The sequence below is a fragment of the Pseudorasbora parva genome, chromosome 8 (assembly GCF_024679245.1).
Source record: "Pseudorasbora parva isolate DD20220531a chromosome 8, ASM2467924v1, whole genome shotgun sequence".
In the NCBI taxonomy this organism is placed as follows: domain Eukaryota; kingdom Metazoa; phylum Chordata; class Actinopteri; order Cypriniformes; family Gobionidae; genus Pseudorasbora; species Pseudorasbora parva.
Genome location: NC_090179.1, coordinates 49,211,211 through 49,231,871, shown reverse-complemented (window position 1 = coordinate 49,231,871; position 20,661 = coordinate 49,211,211). Strand labels below are relative to the sequence as shown.

The 20,661-nt window shown below is 38.5% G+C and overlaps 2 protein-coding genes across 2 annotated transcripts in view; both read right to left on the bottom strand.

The window, feature by feature from the left end:
• lsamp (limbic system associated membrane protein) overlaps positions 1-20,661 on the bottom strand; it is a 509,713-nt gene that overhangs the window by 275,865 nt on the left and 213,187 nt on the right. The window lies entirely within an intron of this gene.
• The window catches only part of gap43 (growth associated protein 43), a 21,787-nt gene continuing 3,246 nt past the window's right edge, over positions 2,121-20,661 (bottom strand). Inside the window, exons 2-3 of the mRNA XM_067451490.1 lie at positions 6,612-7,131; positions 2,121-2,644 (exon numbers count right to left, since the gene is read on the bottom strand). Of these exons, the coding sequence (XP_067307591.1) occupies positions 2,577-2,644; positions 6,612-7,131 (588 nt within the window). The 3' untranslated portion in view covers positions 2,121-2,576. The remainder of the gene's footprint in view (positions 2,645-6,611; positions 7,132-20,661) is intronic.

Sequence of the window (20,661 nt, the reverse complement as noted above, 5' to 3'; positions counted from 1 at the left end):
TGTACTTATAAAATACTTATGAAATACTTATAAAACTTTTTCTTATGAAATGCTTATGAAAAGTGTGCTTATGAACCCTTTTATAATATTTTATAATACAATACTTATAAAATATTTATGAAAAGATTACATATGAAATACTTATAAAAGTGTACTCATGAAACATTTTATAATACTTTATAATACAAAACTTACAAAATATTTATGAAAAGAATACATATGAAATACTTATAAAAAGTGTCCTTATGAAACATTTTAATAATACCATACTTAATACTTAATAATACCATACTTGTGAAAAGAATACTTATTAAATACTTATGAAATACTTATAAAAAGTGTACTCATAAAATTCTTATGAAAAGTGTACTTATAAAATACTTACGAAATACTTATATAAAAAGTGTACTTATGAAATAATTTTTAAATAATTACAAAAGGTTTACTTATGAAATACGTTTGAAATACTTATAAGTGTACTAAGAAAATACTTATAATAAAAAGTATACTTAAAATAATTATGAAAAGTGTACTTAGAAAATGCTTTTGAAATTTATAAAAAATTTACTTATAAAATTCGTATAGAAAATATTGTGTGGTTCATAAATACTCTTTTTATAAGTATTTCAAGTGTTTCAAAAGTACACTTTTTATAAGTATTTTAAAAGTGTTTTATATGTACACTTATCCTAAATATTTTTATAAGCAATTTATAAGTACACTTTTTATAACTATTTATTAAGTATTTTATGAGAATATATAAATATTTTCCATACATTTTTTTAACTTGACTTATAAATATTTTCTATAAAAATTATATAAGTTAACTTTTTTTAAATATTGTTTCATAAGTACACTTTTTATAAGTATTTTCTATAACATTTTACAAGTATGTTTTATTAAAAAATATAATTATGTTTAATAAGTGTTTCGAAAGAACACTTTTCATATGCATTTTATAAGTACACTTATCATAAATATTTTCTATAAGCATTTTCTAAGTATAATTTTCATAAAAAATGCATAAGTATTTCATAATTATACTTTTTAAGTATTTCAAAAGTATTTTATAAGTTCACTTATAATAAATATTTTCTATAAGAATTGTATAAGTACTTTTTATAATAAGTGTTTCATAACTACACTTTTTATAAATATTTCATAAGTACACTTTTCATAAGTATTTTATAACCCTTTCATAAGTATTTTACAAGTTTAATTATCATAAATATTTTCTATAAGAATTTTATGAGTACACTTTTCAGACGTGTTTATCAGCATTACTTTTCCAAATTATTTTTAAGTACACTTACTGTATATTAAATATTTTCTATAAGCATTTTATAGTATACCTTTCATTCGTTTTAGAAGTTTGCTTTTAATAAGTACACTTTCCATAAGCATTTTATAAGCACCCTTTCCATAAGTATTTTTCTGTAAGTGTCTTACAAGTAAACCTTTAAATAAGAATTTAATTTTGTTTTGTTTTTTGTACAAGAGAAGTATTCATTTTAGGTCAATAATGTATCCTCATTTGCAGAGGGAAACTGATAAATTCAGACATCTGGCCTTTACACTGCAAAAAATGCTCTTCTGACTTAGTATTTTTGTCTTGTTTCTAGTCAAAATATCTCACAATTCTTACATTAGGAAACATTTACTAGACAAGTACAAATTATTATCTTGTTTTGGGAAAACATAGCATAAAATAAGCAAAATAATCTGCCAATGGGGTAAACTAAATAATCTTGTTTTCTGTTTGAATTAAGATTAATTTGCTTACCTGGCAGATAATTTACCTTATTTTAAGCAAAATCTCTCTTCATTTTGAGTTATTTTTTCCCAAAACAAGACAATTACGTTTGCTTGTCTAGTAAATACTTCTTGTTTTAAGAGTTTTTTAAATGTCCGGATGAGAAACAAAACAAAAATACAAATATAAAAAAAGCATTTTTTTGCAGTGCAGTTAATAATGCAGGAACTGCATTATTAAACAATCTTAAATCCTGGAAGAATTAAGCACCAATTATCATAATCCCTGGCAACATTTGCACATCTGACATTAAATATGATCCTGATTAATACTCATCATCCTCAGACTGAAAGAACAAGGCACGTCATGAACATAATTGGCACATTTCTTTATTTTGAAAACAGACATTAAAACCATTTTCCACGATTTTACTCCTTAAGATTCAAACTCACTTGAACAGAAAGGCTGGCGCTTTTTTCTTTTTGTTGGATTTTCTCCAATTTTTAACATCAGTGCAGCAATATATCCAATTAAACTGTCATAACAACACCACGGACATTAAAAGAAGCCACATGTATTAGTTGGGTGTGTGTGAGAAGGTTCTGGTCTCTGGAGGAAGGATTCTCATGCGATGAGCCAGAAATGGCCAAAAGATGGAGATCGCTGGAGGAGAAAAGCTCAAGGTTTGTGTCCTTCGCTGCATTGGAAAACTCCCTCCAAATGTCAGAAAATCACACCAGAAAAGAGAGGACAAACATAAAAGCAGACTGGGTGAAGAGCAGTCTGTCAATCATTAACGATTTTACATTTCTCTGGTCGTCTGTTAAACGTTCTCCTCTTTGCCGGCGTCTGAAACGGCCTCCTCTGCTGGTTTAGAGTCATCCACGGCCTCTGCAAAGACCACAACAAACACACTTACAATCATCGGCTCTACAAGTAACTCGAGTTACGCAACCAGATTACTTTTTCAAGTAACTACTAAAGTAATGCATTACTTTTAAAACTTACAACAAAATATCTGAGTTACTTTTTTAAATAAGTAACACAAGCCACTTTGTTTCCCATTTATTGACTGACGGCTCTCTTGTCCTAATATTGTAATATCCCAAAACCGTAAGTGTGGAGCCGTTGTGTGTAAACCATGGTTATTGTGATTCTAGCGTGCTTTACTCATCTCATTTGCACAAAAAATGACTCCTCAAAATTAATAAGATCTGTGAACTGCAAACTGACAGTTATTAAATGTTAAATAAATCAAATATTTGTATGCATTCAATCTCACTTTATTGACCGATGTACTTGCTGATGACCTTTAAGGACTCATTTAAACCAGATGCAAAAATTACTTTAAGTAAGTGTTACCCGAGGCTTATTATTTCACTTTTGGTGTGAAAGGGTCTTTTCATTTGCTAAAAAAATGAACTTTTTTGCTTTATTTATATATAACAAGCCCAGCCCAGGGAGTAACCAATATTGTGACGCATTACTTTTCTTTAAAAGTAACTAAGTAACGCAATTAGTGACTCTTTAAGGGAGTAACCAATATTGTAACGGATTATGTTTCTTAAAAAGTAACTAAGTAACACAATTAGTTACTTTTTAAGGGAGTAACAAAATATTGTAATGGATTATTTTTCTTAAAAAGTAACTAAGTAACACAATTAGTTACTTTTTAAGGGAGTAACGCAATATTGTAATGGATTATTTTTCTTAAAAAGTAACTAAGTAACACAATTAGTTACTCTTTAAGGGAGTAACGCAATATTGTAACGCATTACTTTTCTTAAAAAGTAACTAAGTAACACAATTAGTTACTCTTTAAGGGAGTAACGCAATATTGTAACGCATTACTTTTCTTAAAAAGTAACTAAGTAACACAATTAGTTACTCTTTAAGGGAGTAACGCAATATTGTAACGCATTACTTTTCTTAAAAAGTAACTAAGTAACGCAATTAGTGACTCTTTAAGGGAGTAACGCAATATTGTAACGCATTACTTTTCTTAAAAAGTAACTAAGTAATGCAATTAGTGACTCTTTAAGGGAGTAACGCAATATTGTAACGCATTACATTTGAATGTAACTTTCCCCAACTCTGCTTACAAACCACCGCTTGAGTTAATGTTGCTCATTAATGTGACGGAAACTCTGGTCAGTGAAGAGCTTTCAGCCAAACCGCGGAGAACTGGAGAATGTCCAGATGATGTCAGAATTAATGGATGCCGGATTTACTTTTCTGCCACACATTTACCGCAAGATCCCATTAGTTGATGCATTAGCTAACCATAAGCAATACATGTTATTCATCTTTGCTAACATTACTACAACTGAAGTATTGTTCATTGGCACATTTTAAAACTAACGCAGTTACACAAATGAAACCTTACTGTAAAGTGTTAGCTACTTTTTAAAGGTAAAATGCTGTTTCAAGTTCATCCAAAAATGAAAATGATATCATTAATGACTCTCCCTAATGTCGTTCCACAACCGTAAGACCTCGGCTCATAGATATTTTATATTTAGTCCGAGAGCTTTCAGTCTCTCCATTGTAAATGTGTGTGCGGTATACTGTCCGTGTCCACAAAGGGAATAAAACATCATCAAACAAAGAGCATTTCCTGAAGAAAATGTGAGTGGTGCTTGCAATGGCAAAACTTTCCCCTACACTGCTAGCCAAATGCAAACCAATTAGCATGTTTGCTACCATAATGCTATGATTTACATAAAGCTAACACTACTACCATATTGTTTGCATAATGGTAACATGATTAGCATGTTGTTAACATGATGCTAACACGATAAGCATGTTGATAGCATAATGTTAACACAAATAGCATAATGCTAACACGATTAGCATGTTTGTTACCATGCTGAATTTATAACAAATAACAAAAAAGCGTCTCTTTTTTGGAGCGGTTAATATGCTCAGTGTAACTTCAAAGGTTTTCCTGTAAAATAACACCAATATTTTGAATTTAAAGACCAATGTATGTGTGTGTGTATGGGAAGCTTTTCAATTTGGGTAGGCCAAATCCAGGCGGAAACCCCAAAAATGTTACCAGATGTTAAGTGGTTAAGCAAAAACTCACTTAATTTTGATTTCATTTTCAACAAAACTAGAATAAATATCTTCTGTCGTTTTACTGATCTAGTAAATGCATCTTGATTTAAGAATACTTAGATATTTAGACTGGAAACAAGACAAGATTACTGATAAGAAGAGCATTACTGCAGTGGAGCTGGGGCTGATATCCACTCACCCAGTCCTACTGAAAAACGTCTGTGTGTTAGATATGACTCGAGCCACACCTCAAATTCCTACATTGTTTTTTTAGCCGAGACAGCGAGATTGTCATCTACTGTGTCAAAGGCCGCACACAAATGTTGTAAAACTTTTTTTAAAGTTACAGTAGATACCATAGAGGCGTCCTGCTGTATTTTGAAGAATGTCAGTAACCAAACAGTTAACTGGAGCCATTTCCTACTTCCATAGTTACAGTTAACTATGTTAACTGTCCACAGTTAACTTTTCGCTCTCAACCCAATCATTCTTTAGCTCCGCCCACACAATACGCCTCGTCATTTTTTAGCTCCGCCCACACAATACGCCTCGTCATTCTTTAGCTCCACCCACATGATACACCTCGTCGTTCTTTAGCTCCACCCACACAATACGCCTCGTCATTCTTAGCTCCGCCCACACGATACACCTCGCCGTTCTTTAGCTCCGCCCACACGATACACCTCGTTGTTCTTTAGCTCCGCCCACACAATACGCCTCGTCATTCTTTAGCTCCACCCACATGATACACCTCGTCGTTCTTTAGCTCCACCCACACAATACACCTCGTCATTATTTAGCTCCGCCCACATGATACACCTCGCCGTTCTTTAGCTCCGCCCACACGATACACCTCGTTGTTCTTTAGCTCCGCTCACACGATACACCTCGTCATTCTTTAGCTCCGCTCACACGATACACCTCGTCATTCTTTAGCTCCGCCCACACGATACACCTCGTCATTATTTAGCTCCGCCCACACGATACGCCTCGTCATTCTTTAGCTCCGCTCACACGATACACCTCGTCATTCTTTAGCTCCGCCCACACGATACACCTCGTCATTATTTAGCTCCGCCCACATGATACACCTCGTCGTTCTTTAGCTCCGCCCACACGATACACCTCGTCATTCTTTAGCTCCGCTCACACGATACACCTCGTCGTTCTTTAGCTCCGCTCACACGATACACCTCGTCATTCTTTAGCTCCGCCCACACGACACTTCTCCAGCCGCTCGTTTTTTTCCAGAAAGACTCGGTACAGCCTATCTTTTTTTAAATAAATATAATAAAACTAAAGACTTTTCGGAGATATGAAGGATGCAATACTACTCTATCCGTACTAAATATTGACATGAGATTGACTGAGTATTTCATCCCCTTTAAGTACATAAATATATTGCAATTTAGCAACAGCGCTCATATTCAGAATACACGTATGCTCAATGGAAAACGAACATGTAGTTATAAACATCTTGACCGCTGAAACTAACCAACTAAACTGTGACCCTCTAGAGCAGGGCTATTCAAATCTTGCCCAGCAGAAAAATGTGCAGCAAAGTTTAGCTCCAACCCTAATCAAACACACCTGAACATGCTAATCAATGTCTTCAGGATCATTAGAAATCACATTTGGGTGTGTTTGATTAGGGTTGGAGCTAAATTCTGCAGGATTTGAATAGCCCTGCCCTAGTGGATTTCTCACTGATATCTGACTTGTTTATAGGTAATGGGTCGAGTTTTATGCTACACTCACACTGGTTAATTGGGTGACTGTGTTTGTGTTTCTGAAGTACCTTTTTTGTCTATTTGGTCTGTTTCCTGGCTCTCGGCAGCGGCGGCGTCAGGCACATCGGCTTGTTTGGCTTCCTCCTGCTTCTCATTCTCCTTCTGTGCATTTGCATCGTCGCTTTCAGCTTCCTTTGGCTCCTCCGTTTCCTGCTGCTGCTCCGGCACTTCCTCTTTAATGGGCGTGTCTGAGGGGGCGGGGTCAGCAGCAGGGGTGGGCGGGGCTTCGGCTGCAGCGGGCGAATTAGGCTGCTCAGCTGCTTTGCTCTCCTCTGCTGTTTCCGTGGAAACCTCAGTTTCCGGTTTCTCCTCGGATGGAGAGACTCGCTCCTCCTTCTCCTCCGGGGTCTCAGCGGACTCGTCTGGGGCGGCGTCATTGTCCTCTTCTTTCTCTCCATCCTTCATTTTTTTCCGGGTGATATGTCCACGGAAGCTGGCCTGGATCTTGGTGGCGGCCTTGTGGGCGTTTTCCTCCGGTTTGGTTCCATCCTGCTTGATCTCCTGATCGGCCTCTTCATTCTTCTCAACCTGAGACCAAAAACACACACTATCAGTAACTCAAACTGACTCATCTGAGCAGCTCACATTTCCCTGTAAAACACTCACGCACACTCAAGTGACAAACTGTCAGCGTCACACATATCGAGAAAGATTTTATCGTTGGGAAGGTTTCATATTTGCCCACTGTTTAGTGACAGAAGTATATTAGTTTGTGATGCATCAGTGTGTGTGTTTCACCCGGTGGCTGTTCTCAAAATCTCACAGGAACCTCAAAGTTTGTAATTTGGAACTTCAAATTTGGAACACAACTTGGGTTGACATATGGCTTTGATTTTATTGTGATTAAAGTGTTCATACTGATATCTTACTGATCAGCTTGTTTAACAATATACTCTTCAAACTGTTGCTCCACCAAACGTTTGAAAACGCAGAAAAGATTTGGTTGCAATGTAACCCTGGTTCTCTGGGTGAAGAGACCACTCCTTTACATATTCTGTATGTTCGTGAATTTAACTCTCTAGGTGTGGTGATGTGGATACTTGCTCTTTAAGACAATCCAGCTGTGTCGGTCACTCCCTAATTAGAGCCTTGATTGATATGTTTTGATAGGAACATATCCCAGGGCTGCCTGAAGGTGGAAAGAAAGTAACCAAATGGCCGCTAATGTATTGAGACTATATTGCTACTCCCATACAGATTCTATTGTATGTGAAGACTCTGTAAGGCACCGTGCGAAGGGAAGGCGCAATAACAGTGTTCTTACTGGGCAAATTGGTGACTGAATTTGCTCCATTTCCTCATTTTCTTGTGAAATAAAATGGATGAAGTTCATCTGATCAATTTAGCTGTAAATCAGACAGCACTTTTGGCAGAAAATCTGGGTTTGGGAGCAGTATAACCACTGAACCCTCTGGCATAAACCTACACCCCAATAATATTCCCCAATAATCTTCCACAGTCTTCTCCAATCTTCCCCAATAATCCTCTCCAGTCTTCCCCAATAAATCTTCTCCAATAATCTTCCCTAATCTTCCCCAATAATCTTCCCTAATCTTCCCCAGTCGTTCCCAATAATATTCCCCAGTCTTCCCCATTAATCTTTCCCAGTCTTCCCCAATAATCTTCTGCAATCTTTTCCATTAATCTTCCACAATAATCTTCCCCCAAAAACGTTTCCCAGTCTTCCCCAATTTTCCTCAATAATCTTCCCTTAATAATCTTCCCCAATCTTCCTCAATAATCTTCCCCAATAATCTTCCCCAATAATCTTCCCCAATAATCTTCCCCAATTGTCCTCAATAATCTTCCTTTAATAATCTTCCCCAATCTTCCCCAATAATCTTCCCCAATCTTCCCCAATAATCTTTCCCAATCTTCTTCAAAACTTCCCCAATAATCTTCCCCAATCTTCCTCAATAATCTTCCCCAATAATCTTCCCCAATCTTCCTCAATAATCTTCCCCAATCTTCCTCAATAATCTTCCCCAATAATCTTCCCCAATCTTCCTCAATAATCTTCCCCAATCTTCCTCAATAATCTTCCCCAATAATCTTCGCCAATCTTCCTCAATAATCTTCCCCAATCTTCCTCAATAATCTTCCCCAATAATCTTCGCCAATCTTCCTCAATAATCTTCCCCAATCTTCCTCAATAATCTTCCCCAATCTTCCCCAATCTTCCTCAATAATCTTCCTCAATAATCTTCCCCAATCTTCCTCAATAATCTTCCCCAATCTTCCCCAATCTTCCTCAATAATCTTCCTCAATAATCTTCCCCAATAATCTTCCCCAATCTTCCACAATAATATTCCACAATAATCTTCCCCAATCTTCCTCAATAATCTTCCCCAATAATCTTCCTCAATCTTCCCCAGTCTTCCTCAATAATCTTCCCCAATCTTCCCCAATCTTCCACAATAATATTCCACAATAATCTTCCCCAATCTTCCTCAATAATCTCCCCCTATCTTCCTCAATAATCTTCCCCAATAATCTTCCCCAATAATCTTCCCCAATCTTCCTCAATAATCTCCCCCAATAATCTTCCTCAATCTTCCCCAGTCTTCCTCAATAATCTTCCCCAATCTTCCACAATAATATTCCACAATAATATTCCCCAATCTTCCTCAATAATCTTCCCCAATAATCTTCCTCAATCTTCCCCAATCTTCCACAATAATATTCCACAATAATCTTCCCCAATCTTCCTCAATCTTCCCCAATCTTCCTCAATAATCTTCCCCAATAATCTTCCTCAATCTTCCCCAGTCTTCCTCAATAATCTTCCCCAATCTTCCACAATAATATTCCACAATAATCTTCCCCAATCTTCCCCAGTTTTCCTCAATAATCTTCCCCAATCTTCCCCAATCTTCCACAATAATATTCCACAATAATCTTCCCCAATCTTCCTCAATAATCTTCCCTAATAATCTTCTGCAATATTTGCCATTAATCTTCCCCAATAATCTTCTGCAATCTTTGTTATTAATCTTCACCAATAATCTTCCCCAAAAAACGTTCCCCAGTCTTCCCCAATCTTCCCCAATTATCTCCCCCAATTATCTTCCCCAATCTTCCCCAATAATCTTCCCCAATCTTCCCCAATAATCTTCCTCAATAATCTTCCCCAATAACTTCCCCAATAATATTCCCCAATAACTTCCCCAATCATCCACAATAATCTTCCCCAATCTTCCACAATAATCTTCCCCAATCTTCCACAATAATCTTCCACATTCTTCCTCAATAATCTTCCCCAATAATCTTCCCCAATCTTCCTCAATAATCTTCCACAATAATATTCCCCAATAACTTCCCCAATCGTCCACAATAATCTTCCCCAATCTTCCCCAATCTTCCCCAATAACTTCCCCAATCTTCCTCAATAATCTTCCCCAATAACTTCCCCAATCTTCCTCAATAATCTTCCCCAATAACTTCCCCAATCGTCCACAATAATCTTCCCCAATCTTCCACAATAATCTTCCCCAATCTTCCACAATAATCTTCCCCAATCTTCCACAATAATCTTCCCCAATCTTCCACAATAATCTTCTCCAATCTTCCACAATAATCTTCTCCAATCTTCCACAATAATCTTCTCCAATCTTCCACAATAATCTTCCCCAATCTTCCCCAATAATCTTCCCCAATCTTCCACAATAATCTTCTCCAATCTTCCACAATAATCTTCCCCAATCGTCCTCAATAATCTTCCCCAATCTTCACTAATCTTCCACAATAATCTTCCCCAATCGTCCTCAATAATCTTCCCAAATCTTCACTAATCTTCCACAATAATCTTCCCCAATCTTCACTAATCTTCCTCAATAATCTTTCCCAATCTTCCCCAATAATCTTCCCCAATCTTTCCCAATAATCTTCCCTAATAATATTCCTCAATTTTCCCCAATAATATTCTCCAATAATCTTCCCCAGTCTTCCCCAATAAACTTCCCCAATAATCTTCCCCAATAATCTTCCCCAATCTTCCTCAATAATCTTCCCCAATCTTCCTCAATAATCTTCCCCAATCTTCCTCAATAATCTTCCCCTATCTTCCCCAATCTTCCTCAATAATCTTCCCCAATAATCTTCCCCAATAATCTTCCCCAATCTTCCTCAATAATCTTCCCCAATCTTCCCCAATCTTCCTCAATAATCTTCCCCAATAATCTTCCCCAATCTTCTTCAATAATCTTCCTCAATAATCTTCCACAATAATATTCCACAATAATCTTCCCCAATCTTCCTCAATAATCTTCCCCAATAATCTTCCTCAATCTTCCCCAATAATCTTCCCCAATAATCTTCCCCAATAATCTTCCTCAATCTTCCCCAATAATCTTCCTCAATAATCTTCCCCAATAATCTTCCCCAATAATCTTCCCCAATCTTCCCCAGTCTTCCTCAATAATCTTCCACAATAATCTTCCCCAATAATCTTCCCCAATCTTCCCCAGTCTTCCTCAATAATCTTCCACAATAATCTTCCCCAATAATCTTCCTCAATCTTCCCCAATAATCTTCCTCAATAATATTCCACAATAATCTTCCCCAATCTTCCACAATAATATTCCACAATAATCTTCCCCAATCTTCCTCAATAATCTTCCCCAATAATCTTCCCCAATAATATTCCTCAATAATCTTCCCCAATCTTCCTCAATAATCTTCCCCTATCTTCCCCAATCTTCCTCAATAATCTTCCCCTATCTTCCCCAATCTTCCTCAATAATCTTCCCCAATAATCTTCCCCAATAATCTTCCCCAATCTTCCTCAATAATCTTCCCCAATAATCTTCCCCAATCTTCCACGATAATATTCCACAATAATCTTCCCCAATCTTCCCCAATAATCTTCCCCAATAATATTCCACAATAATCTTCCCCAATCTTCCTCAATAATCTTCCCCAATAATCTTCCTCAATCTTCCTCAGTCTTCCTCAATAATCTTCCCCAATCTTCCACAATAATATTCCACAATAATCTTCCCCAATCTTCCTCAATCTTCCCCAGTCTTCCTCAATAATCTTCCCCAATCTTCCCCAATCTTCCACAATATTCCACAATAATCTTCCCCAATCTTCCTCAATAATCTTCCCTAATAATCTTCTGCAATATTTGCCATTAATCTTCCCCAATAATCTTCTGCAATCTTTGTTATTAATCTTCACCAATAATCTTCCCCAAAAAACGTTCCCCAGTCTTCCCCAATCTTCCCCAATTATCTCCCCCAATTATCTTCCCCAATCTTCCCCAATAATCTTCCCCAATCTTCCCCAATAATCTTCCCCAATCTTCCTCAATAATCTTCCCCAATAATCTTCCACAATAATATTCCCCAATAACTTCCCCAATCGTCCACAATAATCTTCCCCAATCTTCCACAATAATCTTCCCCAATCTTCCCCAATAACTTCCCCAATCTTCCTCAATAATCTTCCCCAATATCTTCCCCAATCTTCCTCAATAATCTTCCCCAATAATCTTCCCCAATAACTTCCCCAATCTTCCACAATAATCTTCCCCAATCTTCCCCAATAATCTTCCCCAATCTTCCTCAATAATCTTCCCCAATAATCTTCCCCAATTATCTTCCCCAATCTTCCACAATAATCTTCCCCAATCTTCCCCAATAATCTTCCCCAATCTTCCTCAATAATCTTCCCCAATAATCTTCCACAATAATATTCCCCAATAACTTCCCCAATCGTCCACAATAATCTTCCCCAATCTTCCACAATAATCTTCCCCAATCTTCCCCAATAACTTCCCCAATCTTCCTCAATAATCTTCCCCAATATCTTCCCCAATCTTCCTCAATAATCTTCCCCAATAATCTTCCCCAATAACTTCCCCAATCTTCCACAATAATCTTCCCCAATCTTCCACAATAATCTTCCCCAATCTTCCACAATAATCTTCCCCAATCTTCCACAATAATCTTCTCCAATCTTCCACAATAATCTTCCCCAATCGTCCTCAATAATCTTCCCCAATCTTCACTAATCTTCCACAATAATCTTCCCCAATCGTCCTCAATAATCTTCCCCAATCTTCACTAATCTTCCACAATAATCTTCCCCAATCGTCCTCAATAATCTTCCCCAATCTTCACTAATCTTCCACAATAATCTTCCCCAATCTTCACTAATCTTCCTCAATAATCTTTCCCAATCTTCCCCAATAATCTTCCCCAATCTTTCCCAATAATCTTCCCTAATAATATTCCTCAATTTTCCCCAATAATATTCTCCAATAATCTTCCCCAGTCTTCCCCAATAAACTTCCCCAATAATCTTCCCCAATAATCTTCCCCAATCTTCCTCAATAATCTTCCCCAATCTTCCCCAATCTTCCCCAATATCTTCCCCAATAATCTTCCCCAATATCTTCCCCAATCTTCCTCAATAATCTTCCCCAATAATCTTCCCCAATAACTTCCCCAATCTTCCACAATAATCTTCCCCAATCTTCCACAATAATCTTCCCCAATCTTCCACAATAATCTTCCCCAATCTTCCACAATAATCTTCTCCAATCTTCCACAATAATCTTCCCCAATCGTCCTCAATAATCTTCCCCAATCTTCACTAATCTTCCCCAATAACTTCCCCAATCTTCCACAATAATCTTCCCCAATCTTCCACAATAATCTTCCCCAATCTTCCACAATAATCTTCCCCAATCTTCCACAATAATCTTCTCCAATCTTCCACAATAATCTTCCCCAATCGTCCTCAATAATCTTCCCCAATCTTCACTAATCTTCCACAATAATCTTCCCCAATCGTCCTCAATAATCTTCCCCAATCTTCACTAATCTTCCACAATAATCTTCCCCAATCGTCCTCAATAATCTTCCCCAATCTTCACTAATCTTCCACAATAATCTTCCCCAATCTTCACTAATCTTCCTCAATAATCTTTCCCAATCTTCCCCAATAATCTTCCCCAATCTTTCCCAATAATCTTCCCTAATAATATTCCTCAATTTTCCCCAATAATATTCTCCAATAATCTTCCCCAGTCTTCCCCAATAAACTTCCCCAATAATCTTCCCCAATAATCTTCTCTAATCTTCCCCAATAATCTTCCCCAATCTTCCCCAATAATCTTCCCTAATCTTCCCCAATAATCTTCCCCTTCTTCCCCAATAATCTTCCCTAATCTTCCTCAATAATCTTCACCAATCTTCCTCAATAATCTTCCCCTTCTTCCCCAATAATCTTCCCTAATCTTCCCCAATAATCTTCCCTAATCTTCCCCAATAATCTTCCCTAATCTTCCTCAATAATCTTCACCAATCTTCCCCAATAATCTTCCCTAATCTTCCCCAATAATCTTCCCTAATCTTCCCCAATAATCTTCCCTAATCTTCCCCAATAATCTTCCCCTTCTTCCCCAATAATCTTCCCTAATCTTCCCCAATAATCTTCCCCTTCTTCCCCAATAATCTTCCCTAATCTTCCTCAATAATCTTCACCAATCTTCCCCAATAATCTTCCCTAATCTTCCCCAATAATCTTCCCTAATCTTCCCCAATAATCTTCCCTAATCTTCCCCAATAATCTTCCCCTTCTTCCCCAATAATCTTCCCTAATCTTCCCCAATAATCTTCCCTAATCTTCCCCAATAATCTTCCCCTTCTTCCCCAATAATCTTCCCTAATCTTCCTCAATAATCTTCACCAATCTTCCTCAATAATCTTCCCCAATCTTCCCCAATAATCTTCCCCAATAATCTTCTCTAATGTTCCTCAATAATCTTCACCAATCTTCCTCAATAATCTTCCCCTTCTTCCCCAATAATCTTCCCCAATCTTCCCCAATAATCTTCCCTAATCTTCCCCAATAATCTTCCCCAATAATCTTCACTAATCTTCCACGATAATCTTCACCAATCTTCCTCAATAATCTTCCCCAATCTTCACTAATCTTCCACAATAATCTTCCCCAATCTTCACTAATCTTCCTCAATAATCTTTCCCAATCTTCCCCAATAATCTTCACCAATCTTTCCCAATAATCTTCTCTAATAATATTCCTCAATTTTCCCCAATAATATTCTCCAATAATCTTCCCCAGTCTTCCCCAATAAACTTCCCCAATAATCTTCCCCAATAATCTTCCCCAATCTTCCTCAATAATCTTCCCCAATCTTCCCCAATAATCTTCCCCAATAATCTTCCCCAATAATCTTCCCTAATCTTCCCCAATAATCTTCCCTAATCTTCCCCAATAATCTTCCCTAATCTTCCCCAATAATCTTCCCCTTCTTCCCCAATAATCTTCCCTAATCTTCCTCAATAATCTTCACCAATCTTCCTCAATAATCTTCCCCTTCTTCCCCAATAATCTTCCCCAATCTTCCCCAATAATCTTCCCCAATAATCTTCTCTAATGTTCCTCAATAATCTTCACCAATCTTCCTCAATAATCTTCCCCTTCTTCCCCAATAATCTTCCCCAATCTTCCCCAATAATCTTCCCTAATCTTCCCCAATAATCTTCCCCAATAATCTTCACTAATCTTCCACGATAATCTTCACCAATCTTCCTCAATAATCTTCCCCTTCTTCCCCAATAATCTTCTCTAATCTTCCACGATAATCTTCACCAATCTTCCTCAATAATCTTCCCCTTCTTCCCCAATAATCTTCCCCAATCTTCCCCAATAATCTTCCCTAATCTTCCACGATAATCTTCCCCAATAATCTTCCTCAATAATCTTCCCCAATAATCTTCTCTAATGTTCCTCAATAATCTTCACCAATCTTCCTCAATAATCTTCCCCTTCTTCCCCAATAATCTTCCCCAATCTTCCCCAATAATCTTCCCTAATCTTCCCCAATAATCTTCCCCAATAATCTTCACTAATCTTCCACGATAATCTTCACCAATCTTCCTCAATAATCTTCCCCTTCTTCCCCAATAATCTTCTCTAATCTTCCACGATAATCTTCACCAATCTTCCTCAATAATCTTCCCCTTCTTCCCCAATAATCTTCCCCAGTCTTCCCCAATAAACTTCCCCAATAATCTTCCCCAATAATCTTCCCCAATCTTCCTCAATAATCTTCCCCAATCTTCCCCAATAATCTTCCCCAATAATCTTCCCCAATAATCTTCCCTAATCTTCCCCAATAATCTTCCCTAATCTTCCCCAATAATCTTCCCTAATCTTCCCCAATAATCTTCCCCTTCTTCCCCAATAATCTTCCCTAATCTTCCTCAATAATCTTCACCAATCTTCCTCAATAATCTTCCCCTTCTTCCCCAATAATCTTCCCCAATCTTCCCCAATAATCTTCCCCAATAATCTTCTCTAATGTTCCTCAATAATCTTCACCAATCTTCCTCAATAATCTTCCCCTTCTTCCCCAATAATCTTCCCCAATCTTCCCCAATAATCTTCCCTAATCTTCCCCAATAATCTTCCCCAATAATCTTCACTAATCTTCCACGATAATCTTCACCAATCTTCCTCAATAATCTTCCCCTTCTTCCCCAATAATCTTCTCTAATCTTCCACGATAATCTTCACCAATCTTCCTCAATAATCTTCCCCTTCTTCCTCAATAATCTTCCCCTTCTTCCCCAATAATCTTCCCCAATCTTCCCCAATAATCTTCCCCAATAATCTTTCCAGAGCTTCCCCAATAATCTTCCCCAATCTTCCCCAATAATCTTCCCAATAATCTTCCCCAATCTTCCTCAAAAATCTTCCCCAATAATCTTCCACAATCTTCCCCAATAATCTTCCCCAATAATCTTTCCCAAGCTTCCACAGTCTTTCCCAATCTAATTCACAGCACACCAGACGCACAAAGTTATGGATGAGAAGTTCCTTCGGATCTTACTTAGGGTGACCAAACGTCCTGTTTTCAAGTCCTGTCCTGGCCCTAATATAACAATTTTCTATCCGTACAGAGGGGGCATACTTTGAATGTATTGAAATGAATAAAGAATCTTTGAGTAAACAATCATTTGAGTATCTCATTGCCAGGCCGAGTGTCCTGGTTTTCAGTAATCTTACTACGAACAGTAGGACTGCAAAGCTTCTCCAACACTGCAAAAAATACTTTTCTTACTTAGTATTTTTGTCTTGTTTCCAGTCCAAATATCTAAAAATTCTTACATTAAGAAGTATTTACTAGACAAGCAAAAGTAATTGTCTTGTTTTGGGGAAAATAACTCAAAATGAAGTGAGGTTTTGCTTAAAATAAGATAAATAATCTTGTTTTTTTTTTAATTAAGATTATTTTTTCTTACTCCATTGGCAGATTATTTATCTTATTTTAGGCAAAAGCTCACTTAATTTTGAGTTATTTTTCCCCCAAAAAAGAAAAAAACGTTTGCTTGTTTCGTAAATGCTTGTTATTGTTAGAATATTTAGATATTTGGACTTAAAACAGGACAAAAATACTAAGTAAAAAAGCTTTTTTGCAGTGAAGGTGTATTGGGTTTAGTCAATTCTTTACAGAGAACTGTGGAAATGAAAACAAATCACACAGCTGCCCACAGAGACGCCCGACCTTAAAGTAAGTGGATTACGCACTAAATATAAAGTATTGAGCTTCTATGTCTTGCAACAAAGTGAAGATCAAAGAAGCAATTAATTGACACCACTTTCGGTGTTTCATAATTTGTCTAAAAGAGTCTCCAGGTCACCACACCTAGAGGGTCAAATTTCCGCACATACCCACTGGAAAAAAATGCTCTTCTTACTCAGTAGTTTTGTCTTGTTTCCAGTCTAAATATCTAAATATTCTTAAATCAAGATGCATTTACTATATAAGTACAACGACATAAGATATTTTTTCTTGTTTTGAATTGAGTTTTGGACTGGAACAAGAAAAAAATAACTAAATAAGAAGAGCATTTTTGCAGTGTAGAACAGAATGGAGAGTCTCACTATATTAGAGACCCGACCGCTCATGTAAAGTTAATGAAGCTATGACATGAACTATAACAGCTTTTTTACATTTCTGAAGGATATTTAAAACTACACACTCACCTAAAGGATTATTAGGAACACACACTAATACTGTGTTTGACCCTTTCTCCTTCAGAACTGCCTTAATTCTGCGTGGCGTTGATCAACAAGCTGCTGAAAGCATTCTTTAGAAATGTTGGCCCATATTGATAGGAGAGCATCTTGCAGTTGATGGAGATTTGTGGGATGCACATCCAGGGCACGAAGCTCCCGTTCCACCACATCCCAAAGATGCTCTATTGGGTTGAGATCTGGGGACTGTGGCGGCCATTTTAGTTCAGTCAACTCATTGGCATGTTCAAGAAACCAATCTGAAATGATTGGAGCTTTGTGACATGGTGCATTATCCTGCTGGAAGTAGCCATCAGAGGATGGGCACATGGTGGTCATAAAGGGATGGACATGGTCAGAAACAATGCTCAGGTAGGCCGTGGCATTTAAACGATGCCCAATCGGCACTAAGGGGCCTAAAGTGTGCCAAGAAAACATCCCCCACACCATTACACCACCGCCACCAGCCTGCACAGTGGGAACAAGGCATGATGGATCCATGTTCTCATTCTGTTTACGCCAAATTCTGACTCTACCATCTGAATGTCTCAACAGAAATCGAGACTCATCAGACCAGGCAACATTTCTCCAGTCTTCAACTGTCCACTATCGGTGAGCTTGTGCAAATTGTCGCCTCTTTGTCCTATTTGTAGTGGAGATGAGTGGTGCCCGGTGGGGTCTTCTGCAAGTGTAGCCCATCCGCCTCAAGGTTGTGTGTGTTGTGGCTTCACAAATGCTTTGCTGCATACCTCGGTTGTAGCGAGTGGTTATTTCAGTCAAAGTTGCTCTTCTATCAGCTTGAATCAGTCGGCCCATTCTCCTCTGACCCCGAGCATCAACAAGGCATTTTCTCCCACAGGACCGCTGGACACTGGATGCTCTTCTCTTTTCACACCATTCTTTGTAAACCCTAGAAATGGTTGTGTGTGTAAATCCCAGAAACTCAGACCGGCCCGTCTGGCACCAACAACCATGCCACGCTCAAAACGGCTTAAATCACCTTTCCTTCCCATTCTGACATTCAGTTTGGAGTTCAGGAGATTGTCTTGACCAGGACCACACCCCTAAATGCATTTAATCCTTTAGGTGAGTGTAGTAATATGTGAATGGGCCTTTACAGTGAGCCGCCAAGGGACAAGGCCTTCCCAACAGGCATCTGTTCTATTATGATTTGTTTTCATTGGATGTCCATTTGCAGAATCTGGATCAATGATTTCTAACTAGAGCTCAGATGGACTGTCAGCAATCCCACAATTAAAGATATGCCGAGCGAGTTTCCCAGGATTCAGAGCGTCTCATCTTCACTTTAATTGAAACACAATTCATTTAAAGTGAATGATAATTATCCAGACGGATCTCAAAAATCATAATCAGCATAACATGGCAAATCAAAAGCAAAGCAACTGAAGACATGAAAGAGTTTAGCGTGTGAATGACGGAGGAAAACGAGATATTAAGGGTCGATATTTACCTTGTCCATCAGGGTCCATGGGGGCATTTGTCCACAGAAGGCCTTTTAATTTAATATTCAAATGTGTCTAATGAAAAAAAAAGCAAGCATAAAATGAAAGAAAATGTGACAAATATAATGCATGATAAAGACATTCACAGAGCAAACTCATAAGGAAAATAGTGTGAAATCATAAATGCAAACGCGTGCCAGATGAATGAGTGATAGATGAAGGCTTTCTTACACACACACACACACACACACACACACACACACACACACACACACACACACACACACACACACACACACTTTTCATTTCCATACGCAATCTCAGTAATGGACTGCAGGAAATGATGTAATTTCTGCATATGTTAAATTATGTCATTTCTGCATTAGTTGAGAGAGAGAGAGTGTGTGTGTGTAAGAATTTCTGTGAGTGTGTGTGTGTGTGTGTGTGTGTGCGTGTGATGTCACTCAGAGTGAGTCATTCTCATGAGTCATATGACATCATCAGCTGATCTCTGAAGTAAAGCTTGTCAGACTAAAACTAACGATAGACGGCAGTTTTTCTACAAATAAAGCAATTATTAAAATTAACTTGATTTGAGTTCAAAATGATTGATGAAAGTTTGTGTTTGATCATATGCATCATATTCTGATATAACGGCCACACGCCTTTACGCTGTCCAAACATCATCAAAGCTTTTGTTAGATAGGGAGGAGGAGCCACTAAAGGCTTCTGACTCCGCCTACGAGGGAGAGAAGCCACTAAAGGCTTCTGACTCCGCCTACGAGGGAGGAGGAGCCACCAAATGTTTCTGATTCCGCCCACGAGGGAGGAGGAGCCACTAAAGGCTTCTGACTCCACCCACGAAGGGGAGGAGCCACTAAAGGCTTCTAAACTATGCCCACAAGGGGGAGGAGGCACTAAAGGCTTCTGACTCGGCCCACGAGGGGGAGGAGCCACTAAGTGCTTCTGACTATGCCCACGAGGGGGAGGGGCCACTAAAGGCTTCTGACTCGGCCCACGAGGGGGAGGAGCCACTAAGTGCTTCTGACTATGCCCACGAGGGGGAGGGGCCACTAAAGGCTTCTGACTCTGCCCACGAGGGAGGAGGAGCCACTAAAGGCTTCTGACTCTGCCCACGAGGGGGAGGAGCCACTAAAGGCTTCTGACTCGGCCCACGAGGGGGAGGAGCCACTAAAGGCTTCTGACTATGCCCACGAGGGGGAGGAGCCACTAAAGGCTTCTGACTATGCCCACGAGGGGGAGGAGCCACTAAAGGCTTCTGACTATGCCCACGAGGGGGAGGAGCCACTAAAGGCTTCTGACTATGCCCACGAGGGGGAGGAGCCACTAAAGGCTTCTGACTCGGCCCACGAGGGGGAGGAGCCACTAAAGGCTTCTGACTATGCCCACGAGGGGGAGGAGCCACTAAAGGCTTCTGACTCGGCCCACAAGGGGGAGGAGCCACTAAAGGCTTCTGACTATGCCCACGAGGGGGAGGAGCCACTAAAGGCTTCTGACTATGCCCACGAGGGGGAGGAG